At 45.3% G+C, this 24934-nt stretch overlaps 1 protein-coding gene across 1 annotated transcript in view; it reads left to right on the top strand.

Annotated features, from left to right (window-relative positions):
• The window catches only part of LOC131572602 (serine/threonine-protein kinase PAK 1-like), a 36157-nt gene extending 11464 nt beyond the window's left edge, over window positions 1-24693 (top strand). Inside the window, exons 3-9 of the mRNA XM_058825847.1 lie at window positions 12035-12105; window positions 20437-20549; window positions 21153-21270; window positions 21955-22054; window positions 22509-22705; window positions 24045-24182; window positions 24601-24693. Coding sequence (XP_058681830.1) covers window positions 12035-12105; window positions 20437-20549; window positions 21153-21270; window positions 21955-22054; window positions 22509-22705; window positions 24045-24182; window positions 24601-24693 — 830 coding nt within the window. The remainder of the gene's footprint in view (window positions 1-12034; window positions 12106-20436; window positions 20550-21152; window positions 21271-21954; window positions 22055-22508; window positions 22706-24044; window positions 24183-24600) is intronic.
• The last annotated feature ends 241 nt before the right edge of the window (window positions 24694-24934 follow it).

Below are 24934 nucleotides of genomic sequence, written 5' to 3' on the forward strand. Positions count from 1 at the left end.
TCTTCACATATAAACCCAAAATTCTCTTTCATTGAAGAGGGTTCTAAATTAATGGTTTGCCACTTTCCTTCAACTTTCCATGCCCACATTCCATGCTCAGAAGGATATAGTATGGTCTCTTCATGATTTAGTCCCAAAGCAACAACTGGATGTATCAAACTCATTGATGCGTCATAAATAGTCAAAACAAAAGCTGTTACCATCCTTGTCACCGGGCTGTAAGTAAAATTAACTAAAACTCACTAAGATTGGAGTTCTCTTTCTAGATCTGAGGCAATATCCCAAACAAATTTTATGAATTTCAGCATGGAATATGCCTTCTCCTCTGTCCCTGATGACTGAGGCTGCTACTGATTACATCTATAACTGTGCCTGTGCACACCCAAGTGCCAAAGGAATATTTTCACTAGCTGCACCTAAGGTATTAATTATGACTTGCTGATCCTGCTCTTCTATATTTTCCCATTCTGGTGATATTTTAGACAACTTCCACTGGTTGGTACCTAATGCCAATACAGAAGATTGTAAAGGTTGTTTCAGTTTAACTATACCACTACTAATTACTGTCAATTTATTCATTAATATTTCTGAATCCATGGTGTTTGGAACCCCTAGTCCCATCTCCAATAATCCAGTAACATATCTCTTCTGTTTGGACATGGAAGGTAGATGCCCCTGCAAGCAGTGGGCTAATCCATAAAAGAGGTCCTTAAAAATGGAGCACACTCAGGCTGAATTATCAGAGGCATTTATCTGTATTGCCATCTCTACTCATTTTAATCACTACTTTGGATTAACTAACAATTTTTGAATTCCTGTCTTCTTAACAGCATATTGCCCAGTTTTGGTAATTATGGGGGTTAGGGGTTCTAAAGTGTTTTGAGTCATCCATTGTGGTTCTTTTAAGGTTAGCACTGGCTGAGGTGGTTGAGTTATCATCATTTCATCTTTTCAGGGAGCAGTACAAACTTGAGTTATATTAAAATCAATCTTAAAGTCCTTAATTGCACATCTTTCTATTTTGAGACTAATCTCAGAACAGTTAGTTACGCATTTGTCACAGCATTCACAGCCCTTTCAAATAGGTTTCATGGGTTTCTGATGAGATTCATGGAATCCATCTTGGACAAATGCATATTTACATCCCCAAACATTTCTTCTTTCCCACACAGTTGCATTTGTAACTTTTAATATCTGAATCAGAGACTCATGGGTGTCAAAATCATAAGTTTTCCTTGGCACTCGTATTATACCAGTCACATAATATACAAGTGGTACTGCATTAGCTGTGGCTATAGTGATGATCATAAATGTCACAACTCTCCAGGCTATACTTACTTGATTATCTATTACAACTATATAAAATTTTCTATTTTTCAGAGAGTTGCTATACTATACTTATCATCTCACCCGCACTCTTATTTATTTTCCCGAGAAAGTTAGTTTCAGTTCAATATCACCCAGTATAACTTTCCAGAGTCCTTCAGGAGCTTTCTTCACTCGGGAGTGATGGATCCAGGCACTTTGTTTCTTGATCTTGATTGCAGTAAAGGTGGTGAGGAACACTTGGAATGGTCCCTCCCACTGTGGTTCCAAATTTTTTTCTGCAAAAGACTTAACATATACATAATCCCCAGGCTGTACATCATGTACTTGTCCATCTAATTCTCTGCTTCAAGCCCCAGCCACGTTTCTCAATTTCGCTAAGTTGTTTGTTTAGGGCTATCATATATCTGTGTAAGGTTTCTTCCCCTACTTGAGTGGGTGCTGTCCCTTCTTGAATTCCAGATGGCCTTCCATACAATATTTCAAAAGGGCTTAGTTTTTCTTTTACTCTTGGCTTAGTCCGAATTTGTAATAATGCTAATGGAAGAGCCTGAGGCCAATGTAGCTTTGCGTCTTGTATGAATCTTATAATTTGCTGCTTAATCAAATGATTCATTTTCTCTTCTTGGCAGCTTGACTGAGGATGATGTGCAGTATGAAGTTCCCAGTCTATGCCTAAATGGCAGCTAATTTGCTGCACAATTTTTGAAATAAAATGCGTCCCCCTATCTGAGGACATTTTGGCTGGGACTCCAAAGCATGGTATTATTTCTTGTAACAATGCTTTGGTTACCTCTTGTGCTTTGGCAGTTTTGGTAGGGAAAGCTTCTGGCCACCTTGAAAAGGTATCTGTTAACACCAAGAAGTATCGGTACTCTCCTTTCCTGGATAATACTGAAAAATCAATTTCCAATGCTGCCCAGCTCCATATCTTTTCCCAGTTTGCCCAAGCTTTGGTTTAGGAGTATTTTTGGGATTGGTTTAGAGGCAAAGGCTGCATTGGTGAGTTACCTGAATTACTGTACTTTGTAAGTTTCTGGCTATGATTCTTTGAAATAACTGCAAGGACCAACTGGAAACCCCGATGTGTTTTCTCATGTTCTTCTCTCACTAATGGCCATAACACGTAAGAGGGGATCACAAGCCTTTTTTCCCTTTCACCTGTAATAGCCCACCTCTTTTGATTTTAACTTCAGTTTTCTTTCCCAATAAGTCCCTTGTCCTTTCTACTATACCTTAGCTTACCATAAATGGGGTCTTCATTTTTCATGCAGGAACAGAAACGACACAGCACCAATATGATTATCAGATTGTTTGTTTATTCTCTAAGTTTGGTTACATATATACTGTATACAAATCTGTTCATACGGGTATCTCTTCTACAATTGGCTGCATGTATTGTTTACGTGCCCTTATAAGCATTTTTATTGGATAATTACATTTGTGTAGATGGGACCACAACTTGCTCAACTTCTCTATTTCTCATTCTGTTTAGCTCTTACTTTGTGCTCTTTTGCTGACCACGAATGTTCCTTCTCTGTCTGATAACCTTGACCTTTTTCTTAACTTTCTCTTTATGGTCAAATTTCTTCTAATGCAGCTCAGGGTACTATATCTCCCCTTCTTTTCTTTAAGAATTGAGTAACTAAATTGTGCAACATTTGTTGCATCATAACAATGTACATTTAATATGTACATAATGTATGTACATATATGATAAATGTTACATAATTATGTACATTTAACAAGGTACATAATGTAACATTTAGGCATTGTAACAAGCAAGGAAGAATCTGCAGAAAATTTAGAAATACAATCAGTAACATTATTGCCCTCTTGACCAAGGTCTGCCACCAACCCCTTAAACCCAAACTAGCAAACCAGTCTCAAAAAGGATCATGTCTTTCTCTAATAGGCTTCATGTTTTCATGTCGTCCTGCCAATTGTTTATGAATATTTTGGGAGTGCTCAGATAAATTAAAACAACACATTCCTTCAAAATCTTCACACCCGTGTCCATGTGCTAGTAACAAAAAATCTATAGCTGCACGATTCTGCGTGGTGGCATGCCTAATACTATCAACATCAGTTAGCAACTCAGTCAACACTTTCTTAGTCAAATGCAACTGTTTGTCTCCCCAACAGGCAAGACGAGCTTTATTTTTCACATTCGTGGCAGCCATTTCCCTCTGGTAAAAGGAAAGGTGTTGCTATGAGAGTTGCCAATGATGGTAAATGCACATTAGCATTACAAGTCTCATCAAAATTCCAAATGGATGGATGTGATCTTTGATGATGACTTTGACTGGCGTTCAATAACTTCCTCATGTGGGGAGCAAATAATGTTAGTGGACCAAGAGACCATGGTCCACTGTGATGGTTTGGCATTTAAAAAAAAAAAAAGTAGAAAACATGGAAGTGAAGGCTTTGAGAGAGGCTGCTGGGAGTTTCTTCTCTGCTTGAGATCAAGCCAATAGCTGGCCATTTCTCTGAACTGACACCATTTTTGACCACTAAAAAGTAAGATCACTTTTGTGAATACCACTTTTTAAACCTAAGCCTGGGAACTTCTGGCTCTCTTTTTGTTACTGGCCTGGAAAGGTAATAGCATTCCGGCTGGCCTCTGCTTCCACTGCGGCCTGTCCGGCCTGGTGGGAGGGGGCTGACCTGGACTCCAGCGGCTCCTGGGTGGAGAATGGAGATTGTGGAGCTTCCCCTGGCTCCAGGCTTACCCAGACTCCAGTAGCTCCTGGACAGAGGATGGAGACTGAGGGGCCTTCCCCAGCTGCAGGTGGGGCCGGGCTCTGCAGTGGCTTCCAGCTTTGGGCTGGGCCGGGCCACAGCTGCTGCTATCTCGTCCCCATGGCCCGCACAGACGGCTCCAGGCTGAAAACCATCCATTGCCTTCCAGTTGCTTCCAAGCTGAAATCCGACACCATGAATACCTAGCCCTGGCCTGGGCAATATTTAACTCTTTCACTACACAGATGAGACCTACAGATTTAATCCCCTTCTCCAGAGAGAGGAAAGAGAGAGTGAACAACATCTATAGAGAAAACATAAAACACCAAAGTCAGTGAAGGAAGGAATCAAGCCTCAGATGGAAGGAGAAGGAGGAGATACTTTAATAAGCTGAAGTATTCTTTCACTAAGGGCATGGAGATGAACAATAAAGTTCTGAAAAATAACTCCTTTAATTCATTAAAGAGTACTGGGGAGAATGAAGTATTCAAACTGTAAATCTAAGTATCCATTGAAGAAGCTAAAAAGATAGTAACATAGTTGTGATCCCATGAGATGATTGAACAGAGAGAGAGAAGTGAAAGTTCATGAAGATCCTTGGCCCCCAGGGAGAGAGGAAAACCTCTGCTCCCAGAGATGATCTCAGAGACAGATGAAGAGAACCTTTGCCTATAAACAACTCAAACTAATACCCTTGAGTTCATGGCCCATGAACACATCTTTGAGTGGTGTGAAAATGGGAGGAAAGCATGATGGCAGAATTTCTCCACAAGAAAACTGTTTTTCTTGTGGAGAACACTACATGGAATAACAAGACAGAACTCCTCTCTCTACAAAGACTGATTAAAAGTCTATTGTCTAGTTGGTACTGCTTTAACATCCCAAGATTTGTCTCTATGTTGTCAGCTGGGCAAAGAAGAAAGTTGGGGTGGGGAGAAAATGTTTCTGGAAGTTTTATTCTGATTCCTTATTCTTGTAGTTCTGTTAATAAACTTCCTTTATTCCTTGTAAGTTTCAAGCCTGTTTTACCCTTCTCCTAATCTATATCTCACAGCAAGAAAGGAGTAAGTACTCTGGTGATTTTTAGCTAGAGCTAAAACCACAACAGCCACCAACAGATCAAAAAGCTTCAGCCTAAGGCCCAACTTGATTTTTCCAGCAGCAGGTGGGCAGAATTTTCTAACTTGCTTCTGAAGAGCTCATGTCTTTAGAGACTCAAGCAGGAATCCTTCCAAAGACACCCCAAGGTTTGCAGCTACCATGTGTATGTGAAGAAGAAATGTGCAAACACCATCTCAGGGCACCTGTCTCTACAAGCACAGCTCCACTTGTAAGAGTGCACACTCTAGACATGCCTCCTAAAAAAAAGGCTAAAAAAACCTTGTCATTTGCAAGTGCAACCTCCAAAAGGGGCAACACATAGATTTAACAAAGCAACTGAACTCTGCCCTACTGGGTGTGTCCCTCTGATGACAAATCATATTGAGAGCCCGCCAGCTATTCACCAGCCTTCACAGAAGTAAACGTGAACGCCGTTTATTTCTATCTTTAGCACACCTTTTATAGGGTTCTACAGGGTCCGCAGGCTAAGCAAGTTACTATTGGCTAACACACACAGGTTTACATTTTTTCTGCTGTACACAAGGATATTGTTTTGCTTTACTCTCTCTTCTGCAGGAAGGTTTCAAGGACTTTAGCCTTTAATATCACGACTTATTTCAAAGACTGGTTTGTGCAGACGGGCCTTTACTAATATATAAAATGTATCAACAAAATCAAGTGTTCCTTGTGGATTTTCTGGTTAGCTTTTCAATGTTGTTTTCAGTCTGTACCACTTCTAGAGCTTTTGAAGAAAGAAATTCTGCAGCTAGGATGGAGAGGAGCTCCCAGGCCATTTCAAACTACAACTCCAGGAAACTACAGGCCAGGTTTTGTAGCTTCCATGGAGTTTCCATGAAAAGGCTGAGTTCAACAAACAACGGTGAAATCATTGAGATGCTTGCATGTTTCAGTAAACTAGTCTGCAGTAAATGGGTGATAGGTTTCTATCTCCAGCATGCAGACATGAAAAGCTGCTGATGGGAAAAGTGGTGGCTCAGTCAACTGAGAAAACTGTGTGTTTACTAGAAATCAAATGGAAAGAAAAAACTCCATTCCCTGTGAATTTCTAGTGCTTGGCTCTTCCTTTTTAACCAGGTTCTCCCAACAGCAATCTAACACTTCTTTGTTCTTGATTGGTTTTGCACTATAGAGGGAGAATTTCTAAAAATTAAGATAGTTTTAGATAAGGTTGCAGCAGCACAGATTCTGGCCTTTGCTGTTACTGTCTTTTAAACCAAGATTTACAATGGAATACAATGGCAGAAAAAACAGTCTTGTTTTTTCTTGACCATAAATCAAGGAACAATGGTAGAGCAGAAATGTAGAGCAGTGCCTTCATGTATGCAGCCTTCAAAGCTGCCTTTTCATCAGGTGCAAGAACACAATTATCTACTTGAGAATACTGTCAAAGAAGGATGTTCCCATAAGAGATAAGGCAGCAGAAGAGGAATTTGAGAGAAGCACAGAAGGCTTGACTATTGACCCTAGATATTGGTGTATTGTTCTTGGTGTAATCAAGAGAGTTGGAGAGTCACTCGGGCATGTGAAATAGAGGAGGTGTATAAGTGTCAGCCGTGTATCACACGGGTTATTACCTACTCTAGAGCACGATGGTTGACTGACTTTGGTCATCCACCAAATCAGTTGCCTGGAGTGAATGCTCCAAGGGGTGCAGTCAGAGTTAGCAACAACAGTTTCTAAACTCATTCTAAAACTCAAAGTTTTAGAAACAACAGTTTCTAAACTCATTCAAACAGATTGAAGATTTTGGACAGAGAGTATTAGCAGACATTAGCTTTGAGCTTCTTAAACGCTTAGCATTATTACGGATTAGGCAAGGCAATAAGGCAAGGCAATAAGGTAGTGAACACCAAGTGTGGACTGGGTGGTGGAGTTGCCCAAAGGCGGCAAGTTTGTAGTAGTGAAAGGGACAAGGCAGAAAGACGATGGCGAAGTGCACGCCCATGGCGATGTTAATGTTGATTTTCTGGGGTTTTTCATTGTATGGTGTGGGGTGTTTCTGGACAAAGCACAAAGAAATGTTTGGGTAACCTGGGCTAATGTGTCTGGTATGCAGGATTTTTTTCTCAATTTACAGCAGGACAGTGACCCTTTTTGAACTTGCTTAATTGGCATTCCCCTTCTGGAGAACAAAACAGATTTTTCTGGTTGGTGGGACCCGAAAATTGTAAATTTAAGAAGCGGCAAAAGTGATGACTGTCTAAATCCAAAGGGACAGTATACTTGGCCGTCTATGCGCAATGCAGCCTTGCAGAATAGAGTAATTGCAAATTTGAACTGATCATATCCTATTCCATTTCAAGAACTGGATTTGTTAGCCAGTGTTTTCCCAACCTTGGATGTCAATGTTACTGTTCTGCCTAGTTGCAACAGTATGGCCCCACCATGGCAAGCAGTTAATGGTACAGGAGTAGTTTGGTTTGGGGATCCTTGGATTAGTTGGTTACAAAAGCAAGGAGAAAAAACATTGTTTGAAGGTTATCAAAATGTTACAGGACAATCTCCATGGAACAGATTAAAAACAGGGGGTCTATGGATGCTAAATCTGAATCAGAGTGCCTGTACAAATTACAGGCTGCATAGCTCCTCAGGCTTGCCTGAGAAAGTAGCCTGGGAAAAACATGAGAAAGAATTAAAACAATCCTCAGGGAAACAAAACAGTCTTGCAGGTGTTGTTTTGCTCTCCTTGTTTTCCTTGCAGGAGAAGGTCAGGGGGATGGTGAGCCCCACTGACCAATGATGGTGATGTAGTAATTTACTAACCAATAAGAGTTTCCTTTCTGTACTTTCGACGAACTAGTCTATATAACATGACTGAAGCAATAAACTAGAGATTCTCTCCTGTTCTGACTCCTTTGAGAGTCCGTGTCGTTCTTTCCGCCGTTCCTAATTAGAACGACATGGGTCTGACAGTAAACACTTCAGGAGAGTGGGAATTCCCACGGGGATTATTTTTGATTTGTGGGAATCGAGCATGGCCTGGTATTCCAAGATGACCTGTTGGTGGACCATGCTCTCTTAGTCCACTAACATTATTTGCCCTCGACATGAGAAATTTATTGAATGCCAGTCAAAGTCATCATCAAAGATCACATCAACCCATTTGGAATTTTAATGAGACTTGTAATGTTAATGTGCAATTTCCATCATTGGCGACTGTCACTGCAACATCTTTCCATTTACCAGGGGGAAAGGCTGCAATGAATGTGAAAAATAAAGCTTGTCTTGCCTTTGGGGAGAAAAACAGTTGAAATTGACTAAGAAAGTGTTGAGTGAGTTGCTAACTGATGCTGATAGTATTAGGCATGCCACCACGCAGAATCGTGCAGCTATAGATTTTTGTTATTAGTACATGGACACGGCTGTGAAGATTTTGAAGGAATGTGTTGTTTTAATTTATCTGAGCACTCCCAAAATATTCATAAACAATTGGCAGGATGACATGAAAACAATGAAGCCTATTAGAGAAAGACATGATCCTTTTTCAGACTGGCTTGCAAGCTTGGGTTTAAGGGGTTGGTGGCAGACCTTGGTCAAGAGGGCAAGAATGTTACTGATTGTATTTCTAAGTTTTCTGCTGATTTTTCCTTGCTTGTTACAATGCCTTCAACAAATGTTGCACCATTTAGTTCCTCCAATTTTAAAGAAAAAGAAGGGGAGATGTAGGACCCTGGGCTGCGTTAGAACAAATTTGACCATAAAGAGAAAGAGTTAAGAACGTGGTCAAGGTTATCAGACTGGGAAGGAACAGTCGTGGTGAGCAAAAGAACACAAAGGAAGAGCCAAACAAGATGAGAGATAGAGAAGTTGAACACACAAGTTGTGGTCCCATATACACAAATGTAATTATCCAATAAAAAATGCTTACAAGGATGTGTGCAGCCAGTTGTAGAGGAGATACTTGTATGAATAGATCTGTATACAGTATAAATGTAACCAAGCTTAGAGAATAAACAAATGATCTGATCCTCATATTGGTGCTGTGTCGTTTCTGTTCCGGCATGAAGAAAGGAAGACCCTGGAACTGAATCTTTGACAATGAATACAGAGCCTGAGGATACCCCTCCTCTCATGTCAATAAATTCTGAGTTGTGATTTAAATACATCAGAAAATCTGGGGAAATGGTTAGCCTCGAGAGTTTCAGCAAAGTACTGAAGATGTCTTAGTTCCATGGATACAAGCTAGTAGGTGAGATTGCAGCATGTGCACCTTTTCAGGAAGGGATTTTCTACACACCCAGCACTGAAATAAAGTAATGTCTCCTTTTGAACCCTGAGCTGGCCATGGGGAACTGGCCCTGCTTGGTAACTTTAAGTTTGGCAATTTTTGTTGAACAGGAAATAAAGGTCAAAATGAAACATTTTCCAGCTGCTTCTCTCTGGTTTGCTTTTTTTGAAGGCCAAAGTTCTGTGCTGCAGGTGGCCTGAGTGTGTGTGGAGTCATGCAGCTCCCAAAACCCCCTTGGTTTTCCCAGAAGTCATCATCACTTATTCCCAGGTGTGTCCAGATCTGCCAGGAGAAAGAGCCCACAGCACAGTGGGCCCCGTGCCCTGCCCAGCCAGAGCTCTCTGGCACTGAGCAGCAGCAGCAGCAGCAGCGCCAGCACTTTTCAACCTGCTCCTGCCTTGGCTTCACCTGGGGGACAGAAGGCTCTGGAAATCAGCACTGCCACTCATGTTCCCAGCCTGGAGCAGCTGCTGCAGGTGAGCAGATCCTGCCAGTTCAGCTGCTTCCAAATGGGAATAAAGGCAGAGATATATGTACACAGGAGCCCTGGGCATGTCCAATAAATATGTAAATATGTGGAGTGATTTGTTAAGAATTATTTCAACTGTTACAGTAACAGTGCTTTCTTTCCTGATTCTTTGCAATGCTTTGGGCCATTCTCTTGGTCTGGTTGCCTTGTCTTTGGTCCCATCTGAGTGCTCAGTTGGGGAACAGGCTGTAGCTGCTTGGGCCACTCTTGCTTTTACTCTTGGATCCCTTGAACAACAGGGTTTGTTCCAGCAGCAGAGTTTGTGCAGCTTTGTGACAGAGGAGAACTTCCCAGGCTATTTTGTGTTTGCTGGAAGGAAGGTTGGGTTGCTTTGCATAAATTTGCATAAATTCCAACCCAGAACACCTGCTTTGTGATGTCAGGATATGGTTGCCACATTGTCATGGTGACATCAGAAGGTTGCCTTGGTGCACGGAAGGCCTCAGGGTCAGAGCAGCTCTTGGGCTTGCTCAGTGCAGGAGCATCCTCCTGCTTGAGGCGTTTGTCAGTGGGCAGCTGCACACTGACAGGAGCCTTGTCCTTTCTTTTGTTTGAGCAGAGTCTGCAAACTGGCACAGCAGTGCTCCAATGATGGAGCCACTCGCTGCTGCAGTTTGCACTGTTTACAGCTTTTTTTATTCCGGGTATTACTTGACTAATCTGGCATGTAAGTAGAGGTTTTCTCTGGGTGTCACCTAACCTGACTTTTGTAGGTCTTCCTGCTTTTTCTCAGTGGCTGGGTTGATTTTGAAACGGAAGGACCATTAGGATGCCACTGCTTTGCTAAAGCTCCTGTCAACAAGTTTAGCAAAAAATGGGATGCCTGTAGCCAGGGGTCTGCAGGCAGCATTTGCAAGGGTTCCATTCTGTGCACAGGAGAGTCTGTGGCAGCAGAGTCTGTCCTTTCCTCAGTTTGCTGGGTCAAGCAGGATAGGTTTGAAAATGCAGAGACCTTCTCAGAAGGCCTTCTTAAGACTTTGTGGTTCTCCCCACAATTGAGGGAAAGCTTCTCTTGTTCTCAATTTTATCATGAAAGGATTTGACTAAGTTCACTTTTTTCTGAGTGCTAGAATAGCAATACCCTTTGCAATGAAGTGCAAACTCCAAAGCAGTGAGTGTGTGCTCCTGAACGCTTGGAGCTGCTGTTGCTGTGCTGCACCATAGAACTGCCACAGCTCAGGGGGATTTGGGGGAAGATTTTCTGGGCAACTGTTTCCAGCAAGTTAATGAGAATTATTGCATGTAACTTATTTTTTAAAAAAGTACACGAAAGGGAAAAGAGCAAAAGCTACTTTATCTGTTGGACAGGACACAAGCATTGAGTGTGAAAGAACACTTTGCATTTTCTTGATCAAGTTTGTGTACACTTGCTGGCAAAACCGGCCAAATTGTAGGCACAAGAAAGAATATTGCCCAGTTCCTTGTTGGATGTGTGAAAGAATGGTGTCCCCTGAGGGATGCTGTCAGAGGAAAATACCCTCTGTTTGGGTTCACTTATTCTATGGGATTCAGCAGCCTGGGCAGTTTTCTCACCACATCGCGTTCATTTTCCCTTGCTCACTGCAGGTCACCTGAGGCTTGTGTTCAGAGGTGCCCATCCTGAGGTGAGTGAGAAAGGAACCTTTGATGTTCCTGCTGTTTGAGAATTGTGGAGCAAGCTGGGAGCTTGGCCTGTGGCAGTAGAATGTAGGTGGCCAGCTGAGTAGGCTGAAAGGAAATTCATTTCCATGTCTGCAGCAGTGATAAGAAAGGCATTGCTGGCTATTTCCTCATTTTCCACTTCAGTGCTTTAAAAGAACCAGAAGACCAGTTTTGCTGCTTCTTGATAGTAGCCAGGGTGGGAGATCTAATTCAGACAATTTGCAGTCCAGTTGAATTAACCCATTTTCATTTAGTTGGAGTGACTTAGAATCCCATTGCTATCAAAGTTGATGATTTGTCCTTAGTCGAGCTGGTTGTAGAAATAGAGCAGAATAGAAGTAAGGTTATAAATGATAGGTAGCTGCCTGTCCCTAACACTACTATCTGTCCACAGAGCCCAGAACCAACAGCAGACTCTTCTCTGGCTCCCTCTGCTCCTGGAGAAGGGGCCAAAGAGGAGCAAAATGACCACAAGCCTCCAGCGGTGGTCACACCCCAGCCTGAACATGCGGAGACTGTAAGTGCCAATTCTGGGTAGTGTTGTCCTTAGTGCAAGGCAGAACTGCAAGTTCCTGAGCAGCCAGCACTTGCTGTTGATAGCTGAGGCTGCTGAGTGCTGGAGTCCTGCCAGCATTTAACAAGTCACCCCAGCCAATGACAGCTGAAAAATGACTTTTGATCTGTCATGTTTAGGCCCCCAATTACTGGGATTCTGATAGGGGCCAGCCTGAAGCATGAAGGCTCTCTGTGCCCAGAGGAGGGAGCATTTCAAAGACACTGTGCTCAGCCATGTCACATTCTGGAGAGGACACTGGGGTCTGGAGAGTCCTGTGCCCTACAGACTGGCCAAGTAGCTGCAGGCACAAAAGATGTTGATCTGACCACACAAGCACCTTGGGATGGATTGTCTCCATGAGCTTCTTAGGTGTGCTTACCTGGGAGTATTTCAGAGACAGACTGGGCATGTGAAATTTCTCATGGAAATCAGGGATTTTGGTGCCTTTGTGTCCAGGTTGTTGTTTTGCCTCTTCAGGCAGAGCAGTCAGTAGCAGAGCTGACAGGCGCTCTGAGCCTGCGTCTCTTTTGGCTTTTGATAAGCAGCAAAGAGATGATTTTGTTGCCCATGAATCCATATGGGGCCACTCTTCTCTTGTGTGGTGAAAGACACAAACTGCACAGTTCTGAACCCCTCTTCTGAGGCAAAACCAGAGATTACATATGTCTGTTGAGACTTTTTTTCCTGAAGTCTGCAGCTTTGAAATCTCCCCTGGAGCCTGGAGGCTGGGATAAAGCCGCAAGTCCTTGAGTGCTGTCTTGTGTTGCTAAGAACAGGAAAGGCATCTCCAAATTCTGGATGGTGTCTTTAAAGTCAAATGTGCAACTTAGTGCCTGAGCAGCTGCCTGGGCCCAAAGCACCCAGGGGTGTCGCTCAACAGCAGCTGAACCTGAGCCAGTGTGGGCCCAGGTGGCCAAGGAGGCCTGGGCCATGCTGGCCATGTGTCAGCAATAGTGGGGCAGCAGGAGCAGGGCACTGAGCGTCCCCCTGTGCTGGGCAGCACCATGGTGCTTCAAGTCTGCTTCAAGCAGACTTCCATCAATCCCTACATGACAGTGCTCACCACTTGGGCCACTTTCCTGCCAAACATCCCCTCCCTGCAGCCAAGAGGATTAGACCCTGGAGTGGGTGACAATTTCATCTTTTGCTTTGTTTATTTGTCTTTTGGTATGATAGTAGGAGGAACCCTGTGTAATTTCTCATTCTGCAGCCATTAAAGGTGCTTTAGCTCAACCCTTCCTGCCCACTTGCAGCACTGGAAGAAACTCTGTTAGAATTTGAATTTGGAAGATGGCAGTTCTGGAAAATGCAGTATTTTTGCAGGAGAACACATCGTTTGGGGTGGGGATGTTGGGGCAGAAGGAGCTGTTCTGGTGCCAGGCCAGACAGCAGGGCTTGCACATCACTTTCAGGTGAACAGTGCCCATGCCTTTTGGCAGCCCATGGTTGATCAATAGGTGTTGTGTTTGGGAATTGAGCAGGAAATCAATGCCCTTGCATTCCAGCTGGTCCTGAGAGATCAGAGGGGCTGGGAGGGGCTGGGCTTCATTTCTGATTGCAGCCACTTCAGCACCATCAGTGTGGTTGAGTCCAAGAGAAGAACTTGTCTGAGCACAGATGCACAAAAACTGCAGTTCCCAGAGCAGTGCTCTGGGTCTGACAGCAAAGCACCGACACAATCCAGATTCCCCAAGAGTGGGATTTATTGAAGCAACAGGAGAGCAAGTTCAGCTCTGCTGTTGATGGGGGCACTGGCTACCAAGTGTTGATGTGTGTAGGGACAGAAAGTATAGTAAGAGAGTTTATAATACTTAGATCTATCTGTCTGTCTATCTATCTATCTATCTATCTATCTATCTATCTATCTATCTATCTATCATCCATTTGATAGATATCAAATATTGCATTTGAATTTTTCCATCTCTGCTCCAAAGCAGTTGGTGGTATAAAGGTCACCTAAAGGCATCCCTTTGAGGAGAGGAGGAGAGACAGGTTCCATTGACTGATCTGGAGCAGGCAGAGATGATTCCCCCTGCAGAGATGGTTGATTTTTCCCCTCAGAGCCCTTTTCCTCCTCCACTCTCTTCTGCTGTGAAACCTTCTTTTTATCCAACAAATTGCTACATGTTCTAAGGGAGTGGAACAATCTCAAGCTCTAGGTGGAGTTTGGATACTTAGGTCACACATGCATTACATGACACATGGTTTCCTTCATTGGCATCCATAGGGGTGTGTCAATTCATTTGTTGATGGGCGCCTTTGAGGGTCTCTGTTAGTGCCGCTCAGAATTCTCAGCTGACAAAAGAGGGAGGATAAACACCTTGGTCCTCTTGCATATACTCAGGTGGCCATAGGGGCTCTCTGACCTCCATCAGAGGATCAAATTGCACACATCCTTATCTCCTGAATGACTGGGATTTCTAACAAGAGTGTAGATGTCAGAAAGGCAGGAATGCTGGTGCAGGCCTGAAGAGAACATGAACTCCACAAGTGTCTCTCACAAGGGATGAAATCACACAGGAAAGCACCTGCAGGGCCAGGATGGAGCTGTGGGACAGGGCTGAGTGTCAGTCACTATGGCAAGACAAAGAGGACAGAGCAGAAGGGGAGGGAGGCCCTCAACAGACCCTTGAAAAATGCCACACATTTCCTGTCAGCTGCCCAAGAGTCTCTTGGGGATTCAGACCCAGATGGACTCTGATTGTACTGCCAGTGTCCCTTTGGAATCTGGGTCTCCCCATGGGCAGAGAACAAGGCAGGAGAGCAGCAGCACAGTGCTTTGGGAATGTGTGAGCCCATCAGTGTTTGAGTCTTGGCCCACAAATGTTGTGTGGGGAGTTGAAGCTCATGTTCTCTTGCTTTCTGTGCAGGTCCTTCTGGAGAAAGAGCAGGAGCAGATTGATTTGTCAGAGATGCCGTGCCAGACTGAGGGAGAGCTGTTCCCAGCCCGAGAGCAGGAAGAGCAGCTTGGGCAGCACGTGGAAGAGCCACTGGAGAATGGCCAGGTAAGCCTGACTCAGCAGGTGACAGAGTGATGGGAAGGAAGAGGGGCATAAAACACAGCTCTTGGGACTGAGGAGGAGGACAGGAGTTCCAGAGGCACTGAATGCACAGAGCCTTGTAATCTGCAGAGATCAGCACTGGGACAGGAAGTTTACAGTGGAAGCAGAGGTGGGCAGGGAATCAGAAAGAAGTGACTGAATTATTGTGATTTTGAGGCTGAAAGAGGGAAAAGCTGAGCCTGATGGCAGCTCCCAGTCACTTGTTCTCCATTTGTGTGTACAGATCATCAAGGCAGAGCCACAGGCAGAGCTGCCTGAAGCTCAGAGTGCCATCGTGGCAGTGAAGAGGAGGCACCAGGAAGACATGAGGAGCATCGAAGAGGAGATGTGGCTCCATCAGCAGAGAGATCAGGTGAGTCAAAGAGTGGCAGCCACTCCACTCATCAAGCCATCTCTCTCTTCTTTACAGAACATCAAGGAAAAGCTGCAGGCAGAGCTGCAGGAAGCTCAGGCTAGGATTGAGGCAAGAGAGAACAGGCTGGAGGAAGGAATGAAAATCCTCAAAGCGAAAACAAATCACCTGATTCAGGAGATGGAGGTTCTAGATGAGCAAGTGAGTGGAACAGCGATAGCCACTGCAGTCACTGCAGCCTGCTGGTTTCTGCCCTTCTTACCTTTCCTCTGCAGAGCAGCAGGGAGGTGGGGTGATGCCTCTCAGTGCCATCCTGCTGTAGTGTCTATCCCAGCTGCTTTGAAGGAAAATTCCTGATGTGCTGAATCCCAGCTGCTGCTCTGGAAAGTGGCACAAGTCATTTTCCCCTTTTGCCAGCACTCATCTGAATGCATTCCCGCTGGCCTCTTCCTGCTCTCCTTGTTTCTACACGTGTTTTTGCAAGTGAACATAGTCACCCAGATAGATGTTGAACACAAGCCACAAGCTGTCTGTATCCCTTGGTGAATCTGCTCCTCTCCTGCTCGTTCCCTTTCCTCACAGTCAATGAGCCTTGGCAGACAAGGACAAGCTGCAGTCTCTGACTGTTTTGTTCTTCTGTTTGACTTGAGGTGAAAATGTTGACATCTCACCTGGCAGCCTGCAAAGGCTTCCAGCAAATGATTGGTGATGAAGAGCCCCAAGGTCGGCATGAGGCACAGCAACTGTCCCAAGCAGAGATGCTGAAGGTTGAGCGTGTCTCAAAGATGGTGGAGGAAAAGTGGACTCAGTGGGAAGAGGTACAACATTTGGACAAGGATCTGCAAATGTGTCTGAAGCCCTTGGAGGGGGAAAGGGATCCTTGGGAGGAAGTGGAATGGTCGTTGTTGCAATCATCCTTCAGAATATCCATGAAAAAGGAATATGAAGGTGGCTATGAACTCAATTAAAACCAACTTCTGGTTTTGACCATTTGGTTTCAGAAGCGGGCATCCAAAATAATCCAGTTTATGAGTCTGGCATGTGGGTTACAGCAACCTCTTACAGGCTTGCATTTGTAAAGATAACTCAGGGTATTCCCTGCCAGTCACTTTTCTGACACCAACTCATTTCTTCTCTCAGATCTACTCAGGCTCTTCTATTGAATCTGCTGCATTAGTAGTAGCAGCAGCAGCAGCAGTGCCATCTAAAGAAGCCTTGGTTCCCCAGCCAGAGAATTGGAGCCTGGGCAGTTCATCCATCTCCAGCACTGACACAGATGCTGCTCAGCTACAGGACTACTACATGGAGCTACTGAGTATGGCTTGTGTATTTCTTGTCTGAGGGACAGTGTATTGTGTGCACGTGCCAGCATAGCTGTACCAAATATTCCTCCTCAATTTGGTGTCACAGAGACATTTAGGGCTCCCACAGGAAGTGCTGTGCTTCAAGGCAGTGAGAGAGCACTCTGGGTGTTCCTGTTGCCTCTGAGGGAATCTTGGACTGGCTCAGGTTTGCCTGGGCTTCCTTTTCTGCTAAAGGCAGAAGAGGAGATTGTTCTTGCATCAGCAGAAGGCTGTGACCTAGCAAATTATCTATGCAAGTCCTGCATGCTAGTGGCCAAACTGAAGAGAACATTTGATTCCTAAATTCGACTTAGACTCCAGGCTTCCCAACACTTGTCAGTACCAAAATGCTTCAGAGAAATTGATTGCTTTTGGGGTTTTGTGTTCTGTTTCTAATTTTTGTTTTTTCTGGGTTTTTTGGGTTTTTTTTGTAGAGTTTGCTATTCTCCATCCTGAAGGAGCTGTTCTGCCCCATGTGTCTTACTGGGGTCATTTGTATGAACATTCTTATTACCACTATTATATCGACAAGTCTATTTTATGAGAATGCGGTATTTTTGTCAGTGAGGACTCCTTTGAAAGAACATCAGGTGACAGCAGAAACAGAGAGCAAGAACAGTTTTTACTGGGCCCACAAGGGAAAAACAGATACTTGTATAACAATCTGAAATTAATATCCTGCTTTTATTCTTATAAAGATGTCTCCAAGAGACACACAGACATGGTGTGAGCAGATAAAACTTCACCGCAGGCATTTCTCAGGAGCGAGCCTCCAGCCCCTCCACTGTGTATTCCTCAGATCCATGGCACTTTTTCATATCTGATTTCAAATCATTCCCATGACTCTTAGAATGCTACCCACTGGCCCAACCCCTGCTCAGATCAGTCTCTAGGAAAACACATCAAGCCCTTTGTGATTCTGCAGCACAACCCATTTAATCTGCTTCTCGCCCATAAGAGCTGCCAGTGTTGTGCCCTCCGATCAAGACCTGGTGGGGCTGAGAAAAGATCCCATTTCATTCTGTGTGTACCTTCACCTGCTGAGACAAAAAAGGGCATTGATCCACACCTCGGTGTGTCTGATCCCAAAGCCAATCCCGTTGTGTCCTGAATGGGGACAGCAGCTTGTCAGGGGCTCAGGCTGGCTGTGGCTTGTGGCCATTGCTTGTCAGTGCTCATGCTTGGCATTTGGCAGCCTTGCTGTGTGCCCTGGCCCTGAGGGCTGCTGTGACTGCAGGGGCTGGAGCCTTCCTTAGCTGGGAGAGTCGCGCTGCCGCCCGGCCGGCCGCTGCAGAGCCGAGCTGCCCCGAGGCAGCAGCCCCTCGTCTGGGCCGGCTTCTGCATGGCACGGCCTGGACTCCCGAGAGGGACAGCATCTCCTCTGGGCAGCTGTGCGTGTCACAGCAGCGCCTGAGCAGCACTGCTGTCCTCGCTGCCCTTGCCCGCTGTGCCCAGTTGGGAAGGTGGGGGGGACGTGTGCGGTGCTGAGAGGCCGAGTCCAATGGCAGCGACTGATGCGCGCTGTCAGGGTGAAGGGAAGCACTGGGCTTCTTGCCATGGGCCACGGGCAAGGGCGTCTTGGAGCTCAGCCTGCAAATACAGGGTGAGGGTCCTGATGCTGAAAGCCCCCTTGGAATGGGTTACAGCAGGAGCTGCTCTGGTTTACAGATGGAAAGGCATTCATTCTTTTGCCAAACTGCTGCAGAGAGAAGATGCCCTCCTCTCCTGGGAATGCATCTCCCTGGGCTTTATTTCCTGACAAGAGAAGTCTTCAAAGGACTGGACAAAACCAGTCTCTCTGCTGGCCATTTGGACTGCAGAACTGCCTGTCTTGTTGCTCTTGTTGTTGTTGTTGCTGCCCAGCTGACCACAAAGGGTTCAGAGCCCCAGACAGTGGGGCCGCCTTTCATATCTCCTGGAAATTGGGATTTCTGCTTGAAAGTGAGAATCTTGCATTTTGTTTCCCTCAGGGAGAATGGTGAACGTGGAAAATCCCATACCAAAATACATTGAACTGGAAATTCTTGGCAGCGGGTGAGTCCACAGATACTTCTACACAGCCTTGGGCCAGGTGTTTCGCTGGTGGAATATCGATCAAGTGGGAAGTCAGACAAGCTGCAAACATGTTTAGACACCAGGGTTAGTCTGCCCCATCTCTCAGTACTGGCCAGAATTTGTAAGCGTGCTCAGAAGGCATTGTCAAAGACATCTCCATGCTGCCAACCAAGGTCTTGCCTACAGCAAGGAACAGAACCTGGTAGATCTCCTTGTCTCTCAAGTGTGGGACAGCTCTGTGGTAATTTCCTTAGCATTTGTGTATGTCTCAAGATCATAGAATTTTGCCACACAAATGACAGGAGAAGAACCTTGCTTGCCTGAAAGAGCAGCTTACCCCCTTACAATAGCTGTCCAATAACAGTCCTCAGGGACATTTCTTTCCAAGAGTTTGCTAAAGGAAATACTCCATGCTCAGGGTTAGAACTGCACAGTTTAGAAACTGATAGCCGAGATGAAGGAATAAGCTGTCTATTTGAGCTGAAGCAGGAAAGCCCAGCACTTCAGGAACAGGACCAGTGCCCATGCACTTGAGGGGAAAATGTATCATCTGCCTTCTGGCAGACCCCTCCTGCAACCTGCAGCTTTTAAGCATTTACAGCAGAGATTTCCTGTCTGGACTGGCTTTCTCTCCAAGATTTAAACAGCTTCTCCTTTCTTTCTTGCTGTTTTGTTTCTAGGGCTTTTGGAGAAGTTTCTAGAGCACTTGACATTGCCACAGGAGGAGAGGTAAATGTCAACAGCCCCTGCAGACTCTGCTGCTCTCGAGGCCTTTCCCTACTGGTGAGATCTGTGCGTGGAGCTTTGGGTAGAGCTGTGCTGAAAAGGCACAAGAAACACAGACTGGTGCCAGCCTGCAAATTGCACTTGGGACAGTCTTGGTCCTTCTCAGCTGCCAGTAGGAAGGCAAGGAGGGCAGGGGCTCCTTGCAGAGAAGGAAGTGCCCACTTGCTCTCATTTGCTAAAACCAAGGTTTTAGCATCTCACTTAGAGCATCTCACTGCTCTTTGGGACTACAGCTTCAGAGTCCTGAATCCTCATTTCTGGCTGCCAGCAAATACATCTGAATGTTACTGGTAGCTCATTAGCCACTTGGGAACTGTACGTAGGGAGAAATCTGCAAGGTGTCCCTAAAAGCCCAAAGGCCTGCCTGTATCCACAGAGTACCAAGGCCCAGATGACTTCTTTGGAAGTCCAGACAGAGCAGCAGAGAGTGTGGTCAGAGCTTTATGGGTGAGAGTTGATACACCTTTGTTACCAAGTGGACAAGGCAAAGTGTCAGTGGTCAGGTGTCATGTAACTGCCCCCAAGGGAGCAGAGCAATGGGCTGTTGGATTGTCACTTCCTAATTACTCCACTGTCTAATCACAAGGTGCTTTGGCACAGCTTGGCTGTGCCATTCCAGAATCACTCCCTCCATGTGTGTTGTGGTCTCATGCCACCAGTTTACTCAAATTACTCATTTTCAATATCATTTTAGGTGGCCATAAAGAAAATAAACCTTCAAGGACTGAGGAGGAAGCAATTAAGTGTTAATGAAATCATGATCATGGAGAGTAATAGGAGTCCCAGTGTTGTGAATTATTTAGACAGGTGAGTGGTCATGGTCTTATCCCATCAATGTTTGTTTCCATATTACAAGCATGAGAGGTTAAAAACCCGCTTTGGCCACTGGCAGAAAATAGAGCTGTTAATTATTGGTTAATTATTATTTCTCTACTTATCTCCAGTGGGTGGGAAGAGACTGCATTTTGCCTGCACTTATCTACCCTGGCAAAGGCAGTTTGAAAATTGTTCAAAAACCTGCACCAGCCCTATCTTAAGAATTCAAAACCCTGTATGTTCATTGCCTCCACATTTTCTTGGGATTGAGTTTTTCAAGTTTCTTAAATGCTGATGATCCATCCTAGAGAGGATTTCCCTTGGATTGTTGCCCCTATTTCCCATTGCTGTGCATGCCAGGAAGACTAGGTGCTTATTTCCAGAAATACCTTGTGTGGCAGCTTTTTTATCTGGGCTGTTGCATACATGCCTTTCTCCTTGAGACAGCACAGACTGCAAAACACTGCACAGCCTAGAGGCAATTTTCCTTTAACTCTGTCCTTGTCTCAAAGGGACCCAGAAACAATAATTGAGCAAAAAAACAAGCTAGCCATGCATGTTCATCTGCATGGCCTTGTTTCCTTCTTCTTTCAGCTACCTTGTGCATGAGGAACTCTGGCTGGTGATGGAGTACATGGACGGAGGCACTCTGAGTGATGTCATCAGCAAGACTTACATGTCTGAAGGAGAGATTGCAGCTGTCAGTCGTGAGGTCAGGGATCCCACCTGTGCTTCCAAGGGCTTGAGCAAGATTGTCTGGGAAACAGGGGCTCAGAATGGGAGTGATTTCATGTGCCAAGCTTGGTTGCAACTGTTGCTGGTATGCTATGAGCAAGCAAGAGCCTTTCAAGTGAACTGCCTGCCAGTGTCCCTGCTCTCACTCTACTCACTTCTTATCTCCTGCTGTTGTATTCTAGCTCTGTTGCTTGTATTTGGATTTGCTGTTCTCCACCTTGCCTCTCTAAAGGTTTACCTTGTGCTTTTATGCACTGCATTCCTTGCCTTTAAAAACAAAGGTGCTGGTTGGCAGGACTTGAAATGAACAGCAGAGAAGAAAAGAGACTCATTTCGCACAGTCCTCTGCTGACAAGGATAACAGTGCAGCCCAAATGCTGTTTGCTTCTGAGCACACCCACTGCAGCTGCAGTCACTCTGCCTGGTTTGTAGGGGACAGTCTACAACAGCAGTTGCTGCTGCTGGTTCAAACGCTGGCATGCCTTTCCTGACAAAGCTCCTGCTCTGCTACTGTTGCAGCAGCAGGCTCTCCCTCTCAGTGGCACTGTGTTCTGCCATTACTCACCATTTCCCTGGAAAGGGAATTTTTACAGCTGTTTCCTTTCTTCTGTAATGAAATCACATCACTCATTTTTGCTACCCTCTTTGTTTTCTCTCTCAGTGCCTGCAAGGACTGGATTTTCTTCATTCCAACCATGTGATCCATCGAGATGTGAAGAGCTGCAACGTCCTTCTCAGAACCGATGGCTCTGTCAAGCTGGGTCAGTCTATTCTTGGTCAGGTTCAGCCTTCCAGGGATGTGGGGTGTGGGGCTGCTTTCAGTGACTGCCAGCTCCCCAGAAATGGTGCTGCTGGCAGTGCAGGGCCCCTGCTGTGAGCTGAAGGCACAGTTGCGATGTGCACAGAGGTACCACAAGCAGTCAAGAGTGGCATTGCTGTGTGTGTGTGTGTTGTGTGTGTCCCTTCTAGAGTGAGGGAGCTACAATCTAAACCTTCAGGGCAACAAAAGGTGCTGCTGGAGGAAGTGTAAAAACTGTGGGGATGTTTTAAGTAGCCAATGCCATATTTCCTTGGCTAAAGCCCCATGGAAACAGAGCAGGGACTGCTGTCCAGGAAATGCAACAGCACATTCTCCAAATTCTACTGGCCAATTCTTTAGATTGGTTTTCTAATTGACAGGATCCAAATAAAACTAATATTTTGCTTTCTCCTCAGCTGATTTTGGCCTTTCTGCTCAGCTCACCCCTCAGCAAAGTCATCGTCGCTCGGCAGCCGGGACTCCTTGGTGGATGGCACCTGAAGTGGTGCTGTGTCAACCATATGGCCCCAAAGTGGACATATGGTCTTTTGGAATTGTGGGAATTGAAATGGTAGAACGACAAGTTCCTCATGACAGTAGAAGTTCTGTCTCGGTAAGGAGCAAATACTCTCTGATGCTGCTCTCTTTCTCACCTGTCCCATGTTCTCTGTGCCATTGGACAAAATGCCATTGCCATCTGCTGCAAGTACTTCCACCGAGGCCCCCTTCTAGAAATGTCCTTGCAGCACATCAGCATCTGCTCTAGGTTTGGTTGCATCAGTGGGGCAACTCAAGCCTTACCCCACGCAAACAAAGCTCCATTCTCAGACAACATTTTCTTTGGGTTATTGTTCCAGCTCTTTTGGCTATGTAGATGATCCTAATAACAGGAAACAAGCATCTCAGAACTGGTGTTATTTTTCCAGCAATGAAGGAAAGAATCTCAAACCAAAAAAAGTTTCTGAAACAGTGTTTTTGAGAGAAGAAGTGCACCCCCATTCTTCTCACAGGGAAACTTGCCTGCAACCTGGAGAGGATAGTTTAAAGCCACAGAGTCCCTGCTGCTTCTTGTGACGTGCTGCTGAAACACTTAGTGACCATATTTTTTCAAAACCCAAGCTACTTTCTCCATATAACCAAGCTGGAGCCTGGTGATGGGGAGAGCCTGCCAAAACCTCTGGTTTGTTTCTGGCACTTTCCGGAATGGGCCCAGCATTTATGCATTGACTTGAGTATCCAACAAGCAGAGGCTTACCAAAGGCATGACACTTCTCTTTCTTCTGATTTCTCCAGGAATATTTTCCTTTTACCGCATAAGGGAACCTGAAATTTTCAGACTGCTGAGAGACAAAGCTGCAGCTGGCTCCTGTGTGCCCAAACAGGCATTTTTATTCCCATCCATTTGTGGAGCCATCTTAATGTATCAGTGTTGAATAGGAGATCCCAAATATTTGTTTCCTTCCCTGAAGAGCACCTGGGGGATTTCCTTTCTTTTCTTCCAATTACCATTGTTTTCAACAACAGGACAAAAACTTAATGAGTTTTGTTTTATGGCAGCTGTGCTTAAGGGACCAACAAGCACTGCAGAGATGCCCTTCATGTAATAATCCTTGGAAAGACTAGAGTTAGTTAGAATAGCAAAATCCCTCTTCCAAGAAGCATTTCAAGCTGGTGTGAATCCTCAGAGAAGAAAACATGTATTTGCATGTCTTTATTTTCCCACTAACTACATCAGTCCATGAAATCAGCTGCCAAAGCCAGACCTGCTGGATGTTGGAAAAGCTGGGGCTGCTCTGGGGCTTGGGTTTTTTGGTGGTACAGGGAAGTCATCTCTGCCTCTCTGCCAGGGCAAAAGCTGCCACTGCAGAGTGGAGCTGAAACAATGGGCTCTGGGAGAGCAGTTGCAGATGGGAAAGGAGCAGGTGGAGCCTCTTGTTTCCTTTTTGCTCCAGGTTCAACTCCTGATAGCCGAAGGAGGAACCCCACAGCTGCGGCAGCCCGAACTCCTCTCAGCTTTGCTGCGTGACTTCCTGAGCTGCTGCCTGCAGACAGACGAGGCGCGGCGCTGGTCTGCCGAGGAGCTCCTGCAGGTAAAATGCCAAGGGGCTGCAGGTGACTCAGTGTCTGAGGGATGGGCTCCTTCTCTGCTGAATTCCAAGGCATCAGATATGCCCCCCTCCTCCTCCCTTCCAATCTTTGTGCCGTTCAACTGAGAATGGTGAGGAATCCTAGGCCAGACAGGGCTGGCAGGGACCTGTTAAGCTCATGTGGTCCAAGTGCCCTGCAGGGAGCAGGGACATCTTTAAAGAGAACAGGATACCCAGACCTGAGATATTTCCAGGGGTGGGGCACCTACCAGCTCTTGGGCCAACCTATGCCACTGCAGCCCCATGCTCCTTAAACCTACTCTGACTCAATCCCCTTTTCATTTAAAAAATATTCCCCTGCCTTTGAAGCTCTTAGCTTGGAAAATCATGCTTTCTTCTTGTTTTCTTTTCCTTTCTACAGCATCAATTTTTAACATCGGCTAAGCCTGGGTGCAGCCTGGTGCCACTCATCCTTTCAGTGAAACAGTGGAAGGAGAGAAGGATAATGTTCTAATCAATTTAGAACAGTTTTCGCCATGGCCATCTTAGAGTAGAATTGTAGAGTAGGAATTTAGAGAAGGATTGTAGAGTAGGAGTGTAGACAAGGATTGTAGAGTAGGAATGTAGACAAGGATTGTAGAGTAGGATTATAGAGTAGGATTTTAAATCAATAAACATTATGAAACCTCAACTCCTTTGGATGATTCCCTTCCTTCTGACCCTGTGAGAAAGCTCAATGTTTCCTTCTGAACTGC

The sequence above is a fragment of the Poecile atricapillus genome, chromosome Z (assembly GCF_030490865.1).
Source record: "Poecile atricapillus isolate bPoeAtr1 chromosome Z, bPoeAtr1.hap1, whole genome shotgun sequence".
NCBI classification, from domain to species: Eukaryota; Metazoa; Chordata; class Aves; order Passeriformes; family Paridae; genus Poecile; species Poecile atricapillus.